At 39.5% G+C, this 12618-nt stretch overlaps 1 protein-coding gene across 3 annotated transcripts in view; it reads left to right on the top strand.

The window, feature by feature from the left end:
- Nucleotides 1–12395, top strand: part of THOC1 (THO complex subunit 1) — a 47421-nt gene extending 35026 nt beyond the window's left edge. For 2 of the 3 annotated variants that reach the window (XM_084964306.1, XM_021096157.2), the window contains 9 exons: nt 2046–2112; nt 2311–2361; nt 2447–2517; nt 3181–3276; nt 3850–3915; nt 8497–8580; nt 10615–10762; nt 11430–11505; nt 11999–12395. In XM_084964306.1, coding sequence (XP_084820432.1) covers nt 2046–2112; nt 2311–2361; nt 2447–2517; nt 3181–3276; nt 3850–3915; nt 8497–8580; nt 10615–10762; nt 11430–11505; nt 11999–12294 — 955 coding nt within the window. In that variant the 3' untranslated portion in view covers nt 12295–12395. Of the gene's footprint in view, nt 1–2045; nt 2215–2310; nt 2362–2446; nt 2518–3180; nt 3277–3849; nt 3916–8496; nt 8581–10614; nt 10763–11429; nt 11506–11998 lie in introns of all 3 variants that reach the window. The other variant, XR_014807715.1, reaches the window with a different exon arrangement.
- The last annotated feature ends 223 nt before the right edge of the window (nt 12396–12618 follow it).

Raw genomic sequence — 12618 nt, forward strand, 5'->3', positions numbered from 1 at the left:
TGCTTATTGATCTATTTTTCTTACATATTGAGCTCATTATATGTGTAAGGACCATATCCCTGAAACATTTCATTTGCAGCAATATTAAATAATTGGGGGCTTTTGTTAGAGATACTAGATGCTAAGGTATTTGTTTTTGAGAAAAGTCATTCGTTGACTGTATCTACTATGAGTGTGAGTCTTTGCTACTGAACGCCAGCCATCCTCCCAGTTCTCAGTTGTATTGGTGGGTGGAGGTCTTGCTCTTAATGTACATCAGTCCTCACCTTGCTCCGACCCTCTCCAAACCTGATTTGCAAACTAAGCCCATAATACTTCTCTCACCAGGTGTGGGACTGTCTAGGACATTAGAATTGAAAAGTAATCTTTTTTTTTTTTTTTTTTTTTTTTTGTCCTTTTAGGGCCGCACCCACGGCATATGGCGGTTCCCAGGCTAGGGGTCAAATTGGAGCTGTAGCCATTGGCCTACACCACAGCCACAGCAACACCAAATCTGAGCCACATCTGCAGCCTACACCACAGCTCACTGCAATGCCAGATCCTTAGCCCACTGAGCAAGGCCCAGGATCAATTCTGCAGCCTCATGGTTCCTAGTCAGATTCATTTCCTCTGAGCCATGACAGGAATTTCCCCCAAAAAATCTTTGAAGCACAGAGCAATTCCAGTTTCTTTGGGGTTTCAGAAAACCTAATTGGGATCTCTGTTGTCAGTCTGAATACCTCCACCTGTACACAGACCAGCCCCACTTGTATCAACCATAACTGAAGCAGAGCTCAGTTACTAGATGTTATTGAAAGTTTGCAGAGTAGCGTTGTGTTAGTTGTTTAAAGAACATGGCTTTCCACCTGCTGGTTTTGAATCCTACTTTCATCACTCACTAGCTACAGTTCAGCTTTCAGACTTGTAATTTTAAGATAACACATAGCAAGCACTCAAAAGTGTTATTTGGTATCCTTCTGTGTATCGTCTGTTGTATAGCACAGTAGAAGGATCAAGGACTTTGAGAGTTCCCTGATGGTCTAGTGGTTAGAATTTTGCCGCTGCCACCCAGGTTCAAACCCTGGTGTGGTCTGGGGAATGAGATCCCATATCAAATGGCTGTGGGGGAGAAAAAGACTTCAAGGCAGACCTTGGTTTGAATTCAAGCTTTATGGCTTTAAGTCTCTGTAATCTGTTTAATATATACACACATCCTTGTTAGGAGAACTAAATGAATAATGTAAAGTTCTTAGATCCTGACACTTGGCAGTCTATCAATATTTATTAGATGGCTGTAAAATACAAAGCACCTAGTACATAGTGGGAGGGCAGCTATTAACAGTTTGGGTCTGCCTTCAGCCTTCTCTAGGTTTGGGTTTTGTTTTTCTGTTGTTGTTTTGTCTTTTTGTCTTTTTAGGGCCGTACCTGCAGCATATGGAGGTTCCCAGGCTACGGGTCCAATCAGAGCTGTAGCTGCCGGCCTACACCAGAGCCACAGCAACACCGGATCTGAGCCGTGTCTGCAACCTACAACACAGCTCATGACAACGCCAGATCCTTGACCCACTGAGCGAGGCCAGGGATCGAACCCCGCAGCCTCATGGTTCCTAGTTGGATTCCTTTCTGCTGCGCCACGACGGGAACTCCAGGTTTGGGGCTTTTTATTCATTGTATTTTGAATGCGTTTTAAAGGAATGTAGCGTGACTTACTTGAATGTACATTCTGGAGAGGAATATGTTATTTTCTCCAAGGTTTTTAATCCCACTTTGAACTTATTTTAGGAAACAATCATTGTTCATAGTTAATCAGATTGATTCATTGCATGTTTTATTTCTTTTTATATACCTTCATGTCTTCATTCTGTCCATCTTATCTGGAGGATGAAGTGCAAGAACTTTCTCTTATAATCTTCTCAATGTAATTGTTCTTATCTTGGTAATTTTTGACACTACTTACAGTGTGGTTCATTTATCTGTTACATGCTTCGTGTCTCTTCAAAATGGTATATTAAAATTGAATATATATTCTTGTAACTCATGCATGCTTTTATTGCTTTGTTTCCTAGTTCAAACTATGTTTTAACTGATGAGCAATCACTCTGGATTGAAGATACTACAAAATCAGTTTATCAAGTAAGTTCATCACGCAACAAACCCATGATTGAACAAAATGAAAATTTAGAATTTTCTTTGTTTCAGCCCCAAATAGGAAAATAAGGATAAAGTTAAGCTCAGGTACAAGATCACAAACACTTCTTGGTTCTCTGCCTACAAACCACTCCTATGATGCAGAAAGTTGTTGAAAGCTTAGTATATTCTTTCTAATCACAGCTACTATCTGAAAACCCCCCTGATGGAGAAAGATTTTCAAAGATGGTAGAGGTATGTATTTTACATTTACATAGTCTTCTTAGCACCAAGTTTCAAAGGCTTTATTATACAAATGTAATTTCTTTCTTTTTCCCAGCATATATTAAACACTGAAGAAAACTGGAACTCTTGGAAAAATGAAGGCTGCCCAAGTTTTGTGAAAGAAAGGTGAATATATACTCATCTCAAACAATATCAGAAAGGCATTTCAAAATAGAGTTTATTTTACATCATGTATATTTTGTGTAAATATATTTCATATAAAACATGTAAATTGAACTCTATAAGAATAGAACCACTTTGGGAGTTCCTGTCGTGACTCAGTGGAAACTAACCTGACTAGTATCCATGAGGATACAGGTTCAATCCCTGGCCTCAGTCAGTGGGTTAAGGATCCATTGTTGCCGTGAGCTGTGGTATAGATCGAGGATGTGGCTCAGATCTGGCGTTGCTGTGGCTCTGATGTAGGCTGGCAGCTACAGCTGATTTGACCCCTCGCCTGGGAACCTCCATATGCCACAGGTGCAGCCCTAAAAAAAAATAAATAAAAAATATAACCACTTTGATATACTTCTATTTTATCTCAAATTTCTTGTCCACCTTCCCAGAACAAACTGATCTATTATTAATTACTGGAAAAAAGTCCTGTGTACCCACACCTTGTAATTTGTCCTCTGGTATGGCATTTTTGTCTTCTCTGTAATGAGTGTAATATAATATGAAGCTTTCATTCTTTTTAGGAAGAAAACAATAATTAAATTTTCCTTTACATTAAACATTATTCCATCTCTGCTATCTATGTGAAACTACAGTATGTTTTGTTCACCACAGAACATCAGATACCAAGCCAACAAGAGTAGTAAGGAAGAGAACGGCACCAGAGGACTTCCTAGGGAAAGGACCCAACAAAAAAATTCTGATGGGAAAGTAGGTTAACCTGTTTGCATAGGTGGGGTGTTATGTTATTATAGTTGCTTTTTTATATTGTAAGGGTGTTACTGTAAGAACTCCCAGATTTTTTTTTTCCAGTTTTTTGTGTGTCTGGTATATACATAATGACTGAAGCAAACCGCACCCTGTCAGTCTATAGGGCACATGATGTGGGTTCATGCAATGAGACAAACGTCCATTTGTCTCCTGCTTCCAAAAATCCATGGCTCTAGGTTCTGCCATTTTTTCCGTGTCACAGACAGTATAATTGCTGTGGTGATCCAGCTGGCTTCTAGCTGTTACAAGGTAGTATAATCCTTTCCTGTGTTTTACTTTCCAGCTAATTATTCATTGCTTTATACTGCACTTGAATATTTTTAGAAAAAAGTAATGGTTATCAGTTATCATTAAATATGTTCATATAGAAAATTTGCTAAATGCCAAAAATTAATGATGAAAAGTAAAACTCATCACCACCCCAAAATCCACTATTTAAGTATTTTTATACTTTTAAGGTATAAAAGAATTGTGTCCATACAAAGTGTATTTATTTTTGTGTCTGTTTTATAGTGAAGAGTTAACAAGGCTTTGGAATCTCTGTCCTGATAACATGGAAGCCTGTAAATCAGAGACAAGGCAAGTTTAAAATGTTTTATATCAAGTATTGCTTTTCTTAAATGGTAATAACTAGAGTAGAATTTTTTGACACCTGTAAGTAGAGCTCAAAAGAAATTTTAAAGTTTATTGTGGTTGACTTTGGTCCAGGAGAATACAGCTTTCCACAAAACACTTAAAAGTGCTGATGATAACTGTAGCAATCAAAAGAAATAAGGATTCACAAAAGAAGGGGAAACTAACAACCAAAGTGTGAACTAATGTTGCAGTTCCTTCTAGCTGGGGAGTAGTGCACATGATTCCCACTTTGGAGAACCAGAGAATGTGGGTTTTATCAGAAAGTAAGGCCTCAGGCCTGCACAAATATATAACTGAGTTTCCCTGAATAAAGCCAAGGCCCTTGACACATACCATCTGTAAAATGACAGAGCAGGAGGCGGGGGGGGGGGGGGGGGGGGGGCTTGTTCACTAGCACAGGAAGCAAGGAGCTCATGATCCATTTCTCCTGAGGTATGGGCGAAAAACTATTCTCTAAGAAATTATAACCACAGGTCTGTAATGTGGTTTTGGGGTTTAAATTTACACTACCAGCAGTGCAAAGGAACAAGTTAAGAGGGTGAACTAAAAAGTTCCGGGCTGATGATAGAAAACCTTCTGGAGGGTCACAACTTCAACCTGAACCCTACAAGGATTCTACAAGTCAGTCTGAAGATGAAAACAATCTACCATGACTAAGAATCAGCAGCTAGAACAGGCAACAAAAGTTAGACAATCACTTCGAATAATAAAACCATCAGATAAAGGCTTAAAATGAGCATATTTAAGATAACAACATAAAAGAACATATTGAAAATAAAAACACAACACTCTTAAAAAGGACCAGGCAAATTTGAAAAACCAAGTAATTCTTCTAGCAGTAAGAAAATACAGCCATTTTGTACAACACTGGGAATATAGTCAGTATTTCATAATAAATATAAATGGAAGATTACCTTTAAAATTGTATAAAATTTTTAAAGATGTGACTAATTTTAAAAAGAAAATAGTCACTTTAAATTACAGAATTTAAAAACAGGTTAAATGGCTGACTAGACAAGAGTTGAAGTAAGAATTAATGATTAAGTAATCAGCCAGTAAGCATTACAGAAGGATCAGAGTTAGAAAATAAAGAGTCAAGACCATAGAATGAGGTCGTCTAACAAGTATTTGAATTAAGAATTTTTTAGAACTGGAGTTCCCATCGTGGCAAAGGGGAAATGAATCCGACTAGGAACCATGAGGTTGCAGGTTCAGTCCCTGATCTTGCTCAGTGGGTTAAGGATCTGGCATTGCCGTGAGCTGTGATGTAGGTCACAGACGTGGCTCGGATCCTGTATTGCTATGGCTGTGGCGTAGGCTGGCACCTGTAGCTCTGATTGGACCCCTAGCCTGGGAACCTCCATATGCCACATGTGCAGCCCTAAAAAGCTAAATAAATAAAAAGAATTTCTCAGAACTGAAAATAGGCATGAATTCTTAGGTTCAAGGAGTACAAGTCTTAAGTGGGATAAACAAAACAAATCCATATCTCTGTGCATTGTAATAAAGTCACCAGGGGAAAAAACTAAATCACCTGTAAAAGTACAAAATGAGACTGACAGCAGACTTCAAGAACAAAGGAGACCAGAAAACAATGTAATGATAGCTTCCAAGTGTTAAAGAAATTATCATCAATCCAGAATTCTGTAACAAGTTAAACAAGGGGTTAGTCAAAAGTGATTGAGAAATAGTTACTTTCATACTAAAACTGTGAGCTATCATCAGCAGTCCTTACTTTAAAAAAGCTGTAATGGAGTTCCCTTCGTGGCTCAGTAGTATCAAACCCAACTAGTATCCATGAGGACAGGGTCGATCCCTGGCCTTGCTCAGTGGGTTAAGGTTCTAGTGTTGCTGTGAGCTGTGATGTAGGACGCAGACACGGCTTGGATCCCATATGGCTGTGGCTGTGGCTTAGGCCAGCAGCTGCAGCTCCAATTGGACCTCTAGTCTGGAAACTTACATATACTGCGGGTGCAGCCCTAAAAAGCAAAACAAAAAGAAATATATTGATGGTCTAAACTTTATTTCCTAAAAACGTAATCTCAACAAACTGGCAGATGGGAGTTCCCATTGTGGCTCGGCAGGTTAAGAACCCAGCTAGTATCCATGAGGATGGGGGTTCAATCCCTGGCCTTGCTCAGAGGGTTGAGAATGCGGCATAGGTCACAGACTCAGCATGGATCCAGGGTTGCTGTGGCTTTGGCGAAGGCCAGCAAGTCTGATTCAACCCCTACCCTGGGAACTTCCATAAGCTGTAGGTGCGACCCTAGAAAGGGAAAAAACAAAAACAGCAGGCATCGTCACAGCCAAGAAATTCAGTCATTTTAAAATACCGAGATATAAGAACTGTGGATAAAAATAATTTGCTAATGTTGCTGGCGGGAGCCTAAATTGGACAGCCACCTTGAAAAACAGTTTGGCAATAACGTGAAGTTAATGATGTGCATAGTCCAGGCAGTTCTGTTCCTGGGCAGACCGATTCTAAAACAGTTCTTTTAAAATGTCATGTTGGAATCACTGGTTGCATGTTGAAGTCAATTTATTAAGTTACCGTCAGCATTTTTTTTTTGGTTTTTTTTTTTTTTTTTGGTCTTTTTAGGGCCACAGCCTCAGCACATGGATGTTCCCAGGCGAGGGTCCAATCAAAGCTGTAGCTGCCAGCCTACACCACAGCTCACGGCAATGCCAGATCCTTAACCCACTGAGCAAGGCCAGGGATCGAACCCTCAACCTCATGGTTCCTAGTCAGGTTCACTTCTGCTGTGCCACGATGGGAACTCCCACCGTCAGCATTTTGTAAGTGAAACAGAAAACATACTTTTGTGAAACATAAGCTTTACTTACACATATGATAACATACTTTGATGTTTGTATGTGTATTGGGTTGCAATATAAAATGAATTTACTGTGGGTTGCAGTGGAGGTTTGAAAAACATAGTGTCTAAAGAAATCAACTCATCTGCACAAGGAGACAGGTACAAGGGTTAACCTAGCACTATCATAGCACAAGGTGGAAAAAAGCAGCTATCTAGAGAACGGGTAGCTTGTGGCGTGTTCATATAATGGACGCCACTGGAATGAGGATGAGGGCTCCTGTACCAACACATGCCTGCTCCAGAAAAGTCAGGGTGTAGAAGGGTACAAGAAGGAATCCATTGGAGTTCCCGTCGTGGCTCAGTGGTTAAACTCTACTAGCATCCATGAGGATGCGTGTTTGATCACTGAACTTCGATGAGTGGGTTAAGGATCCAGCGTGAGCTGTGTGTGGTGTAAGTCGCAGATGTGGCTCAGAACTGGCGTTGCTCTGGCTGTAGCATAGGCCAGCGGCTACAGCTCTGATTGGACCCATTGCCCAGGAAAGTCTGTATGCCAAGGGTACAGCCCTAAAGAGACCAAAAAAAAAAAGGAATCCATTAATAGAGAGTTTGAAAATATTCAAAACTATATATATAATTTCTTTTAAAATGCACATTAGGAAATTCCTTGTGGCACAGCAGGTTAAGTTCTGACATCGCTGCAGCTGTGGCACAGGTTGTAGCTGTGGCATGGGTTTGATCCCTGGCCCAGGAAGTTCAACATACTGCAAGTATGGCCAAAAAAAGAAAGAAAGAAAAACACACATACATGAATGATAAATGCCACATTCCAAAGAATGGCTGCCTCTGGGGAAAGAGGAGAACGAGGTTAGAGAGAGGTGCCTGAGTCTGAAGTAGGAGCCAGGATGTTTGTTACCGTAGTCCTGACTGCTTGCGGTATATAGGAATTGTAAAACTAGCCAGTGGTTCCATGTATTTGTGAATGATAGTCGAGATTTCAGTGAGTTGTTTTATCTGCTGTGCTATGTAGGAAAAAGTAGTCATGAGCTCAGAAGGAATCTTACAGGTCTGTAATGTTTGCCAGTTTGAAAGCATGTCACTGTAATGAAAATCCTAATAAGATTTGATACTTGATTTTTCTTTTAGAGAGCTCACTTTTCTCATTTTAATCAAAGATGTCTTCTGATCAGATTCTTGTGTCTTATTTGCTTGACTATATCAAATTTTATTTCTAAAAACAAATTCAAGAAAGATGCAATTAAAAACCAATCATGCTACCATGGTAACTAAATAAGCTCGTTAAATTCTTAAAATCTCCATGTGGTCTGGTTTTTTTTGTTTAATTTTGGTTTAAAGAAAAAAATATTCATGGATGTGGACATGATGAGAAAATTTCCTGCTTGCTGGTAAAATTTAGATGGTCTTAAACCCCTGGCTGTCCTCTATGACCCCTAACATATGTTAACCATGTAACTGCCGTGGCTGTTGTGTTTCAGAGACTATAGTTTATAGATGGTGTAGTACCACACTTCCCTCTCTTTGTTGTCAACTCCTTTGAGAAATTTAGAGTCATTTACATCCCTAAAAATCTGAGTTCCTAAGTAATCTGACTGTAACTGAGTGCGGGTATCACTAGAATCTTTACTGCCACCATTTAATGTCTATAAAACACACATGAGCCTCACTAGTAATTTTTTTAAACGCCCAGGGAATACATGCCAACTTTGGAGGAATTCTTTGAAGAAGCCATTGAACAGGCAGACCCTGAAAACATGGTTGAAAATGAGTACAAGTAAGTAATGTTTCTCCTCAGCTGATCTCTAGTACCTTTTCTTAAAAATTGTATGTATACTAGAATGCTTAGCAAGGGAGAGAGTTGATGGTACTTCTCCACTTCAGTGAGTTTATATGCCAAGTTCATATTATGACACATCCTGACTTCAGCAACCATTCCCATCAACTAATAAGCAGGACTTAGAATCATGGTTTGATAGTACTTCTCCGCTTCAGTGAGTTTATATGCCAAGTTCATATTATGACACATCCTGACTTCAGCAACCATTCCCATCAACTAATAAGCAGGACTTAGAATCATGGTTATGTCTAAGAAGAAAAATCCCCCCTTGAGCCCACTTCTTATCACCTCTTTTCTCTGTTCCCCTTCAAATCACACTATATCCATCAGTTGTTGATAATTTCCGCCTTCATTTCCTCATCTATTCTCCCTGGCCAGCCTGTGCCTGCTGGGTGATCTTCTAGTCACTCGACTAAAATAGCTGACCAAGGTCACTTATTTTTTGGACCTCTCTCCAGCAGCATTCGCCAGTTGATCATTTTCTTCCCTTGACACCTGTGAAACTACACTCTTCTCTGCTTTTTCCTTTTGCCTCATTGTCTCAGTCTCTTTTGCTGGCTCCAGACCATCTGCCAAATTCTCCAATTTTGGAATAACTACAGGAGTCAGTCTCAGCTTCTTCATCTGAATCTTCCAGGAGACACCACACAGCCCCATGGTTTTAAATAGGCATCCTGGCACATGGTCTAAGTGCCCTTTACTCTCATCAGCCTGCCTGGTCACTCCCGAGATCCAGATCCTACCTCCTGCTAGCTAGGCTTCTAAGGGCTGGTTTAAGCCCTTTTTTGCATGTTTCTTCATCTGTTAAAACAGTCATAGTACCCATTTCATGGCTTATACATACTAAACATTAAATAAAATGGTTCACTTTGAACCATGCACTGTATAGGGGTAGTATTTTAGGTGCCACACCATCTCAGAGGTGGAAGCTCATTTGTAAGCAATGACTAATATACCAGGCTGCTACTCTTAGAACTTGTGGGGGCTTTCAAATGATTTGTAAAAACTCACATTTGTGCTCTGGATTCTCTGTAGCTTACCTGTTTGCAGAAGAACATTATCTTCAGAATTTCCCTGAGGTTTTTCCTTCTCACCTTACTGTTTACCACCTGTTATTTCATTAGTGAAGAGTTCATAGAGTCTATTCTTGGCATCCCTGCTTATGGTGTTGACTCTTGGATGTGTCCCTTTTAGTTTTGGAGCCATTTTTACTCAGTGAGGTTGACATTTGGCAAATTACAGTTTGTTACATAAATGTTAAAAGGCAGATACTGATTAACATGATCCAAAACTGTTTTATTTATAAAATATTCTGAAACTCACATCTGCAGGTGACATTGCTAGTTTGGTTATCAACTCACTGAAGGTAGTGAACCTCTTTCTTACTATATGACCAGGCAGATGATTTCTGTCCTGCACATACAGCACCTAGCAAGTCCTGGACACATACTAACAGACTTTTAACTTAAATAAGATGTAACTTTTAAAGTTCCCATTGTGGCTCAGTGGTAACTAACTCATCTAGTATCCATGAGGACATGGGTTCAATCCTTGGCCTCACTCAGTGGGTTAAGGATCCAGCATTGCCATGAGCTGTGGTGTAGGTTGCAGACAAGGCTTGGATCTGGTGATGCTGTGACTGTGGTATAGGCCAGAGGCTACAGCTCTCATTCAACCCCTAGCCTGGGACCTTCCATATGCCGTGGGTATGGTCCTAAAAAGACCAAAAAAGTATGTAAACTTTTGAATTGTGTTTGCTACATATGAACCTGCCTCTTTGGACTCCATTGGTTTCTGATTTGTAAGAGAACTGCATACTGAGACGTTCTGTAGGGCTATGATCACAAGGAAGAGATGGTGCCCTCAGCTACTGACCTGAGAGGACATTATTTCATGTGGTGAAGTTCCATGCACTAGAAGGGAACATGTAAATAAAACACTCAATTACAAGACTGGCATCTCTTTTTATAGGGCTGTGAACAATTCAAATTACGGTTGGAGAGCCCTGAGACTGTTAGCTCGGAGAAGCCCTCACTTCTTCCAGCCAACCAACCAGCAGTTCAAAAGTTTGCCAGAATATCTTGAAAACATGGTAATAAAGCTAGCCAAGGAATTACCAGTAAGTAATATAGGCCAATTTTTTCATCCTTTAGTTGGCATTATCTTCCTTTTTTAAGAGCTGAATTTAGCCTTTATTACATGAAAAAAATGATCCACAAACCCCCTTTAGAATGAGGAAGATGCACTGTGTGTGTGTGTGTATGTGTATGTGTATTACACTTACATAAATTGGTAACTTTACGTGCTATATCAAAAATTATTAATTTATTATATTTTGGGTAAACTTATTTTTCCTGTTTTGCCAAAGCATTACATTTTATCAAAGATAGGGCCTTTGGGGGTAGCAGTAGGTAACCTGGCCTGTATTGTTCTACTCTGTTCTTTTCCAGTACAGTATGGTAATAACTATACTATGTGCATCAAATCTAAGAAAATTACTCAAAAAAAACCCACTTAAGGACATGGTTGCTCCCCTAGTCTTCCTAAAGCATTGTTACTATTTGCTGGGTCCTTGCAAGTCATTTTACTATACTTCTTACTGGCTCCCTTCTTCCCACATTAGGGCAAAGGGCCTTTCTAACCTTCAGGTTTTCACCGTCCCACTGTGATCCTTACCTGACATTTGGGCCCCATGATTGGAATCTCTTACCTAAATAATAAGCACTCCCAGTTATATTATTTTAGAAGTTGGCACTCTTTTAAGACATTCTTCTTACTCATTTTAGCCTCCTTCTGAAGAAATAAAAACAGGTGAGGATGAAGATGAGGAAGATAATGATGCTTTACTGAAGGAAAATGAAAGTAAGATTTGAATTTTCTTGGCTATTTTACAAAATTGGAAAAGATTGGGGTTCTTGGTTGAGAGGTACGTTATTTAATTTTGATCTACTTCTCAACTTCTACCATTTATCTCAGCTCTGTTTCTTATAGTGAGGAATCTAGAACATTGCCTGATAATAACGTTTAAAATAAGACATCTTATACAATAAAATTTGGAAGTATTGGAAAGGAAAGTACTTAAATTTGAAGGCAACTCATACCTCTTAATTCTTGGGTATTAGATTGGGGCAGCTGGTTTCAGAAGATGCCTTCATAATTATAATAGAGGCAATGATTCCTCAATGATCATGATAAGAATAGTAATTCAACATGTGGAAAATGCAAAAGAACCGTCTTTTAAAATAAAGCTAATAAAAGATGATTAATATCTCAGCTTCCCCATGTTCCATTATATACTTTGAATCTTACACGTCCTCATACTTTGTTCATAATCTGCATTTCATGTGTTTTCTAGGTCCTGATGTTCGACGAGACAAACCTGTAACAGGGGACCAAATAGAAGTATTTGCTAACAAATTGGGTGAACAATGGAAGATTCTGGCTCCCTACCTGGAAATGAAAGACTCAGAAATTAGACAGATTGAGTGTGACAGCGAAGACATGAAGATGCGAGCTAAGCAGCTCCTAGTGGCCTGGCAGGATCAGGAGGGCGTGCACGCAACACCTGAGAACCTCATCAGTGCACTCAACAAGTCCGGATTAAGTGACCTTGCAGAAAGTCTAACTAATGACAATGAGACAAATAGTTAGCTTCTTTTTTTTATTATTAAAACTGTGATAAGATTTTGTTACCAAGCAGCATTTGATAAGAGGTCCACTGGTTTTGGTAAACAATAAACATTTTTATAACAGTTGTTGTACAGTGGCTGGTGCTCCAAAAACAACAGAATGCATACTGGCTCTTGATGACTGACCTCAGGGTTGGGGGGAAAGGGAGGGAAGTTGGGGAAATGGCCAAAATAAAGTGACCTCAAGGTCACATAATATTTTTGTCAAACACATTTTTAATGAAGTCAGTAAGCAATATTTAGGGGCATGGCGTTTCCTAAGATACACTATGCCAAATTAGTTTCC

Source organism: Sus scrofa, chromosome 6, assembly GCF_054392235.1.
Source record: "Sus scrofa isolate SSC_HxYL_T2T_F1_AM1 chromosome 6, Sscrofa_HxYL_maternal_Yorkshire_Landrace_v2.0, whole genome shotgun sequence".
In the NCBI taxonomy this organism is placed as follows: domain Eukaryota; kingdom Metazoa; phylum Chordata; class Mammalia; order Artiodactyla; family Suidae; genus Sus; species Sus scrofa.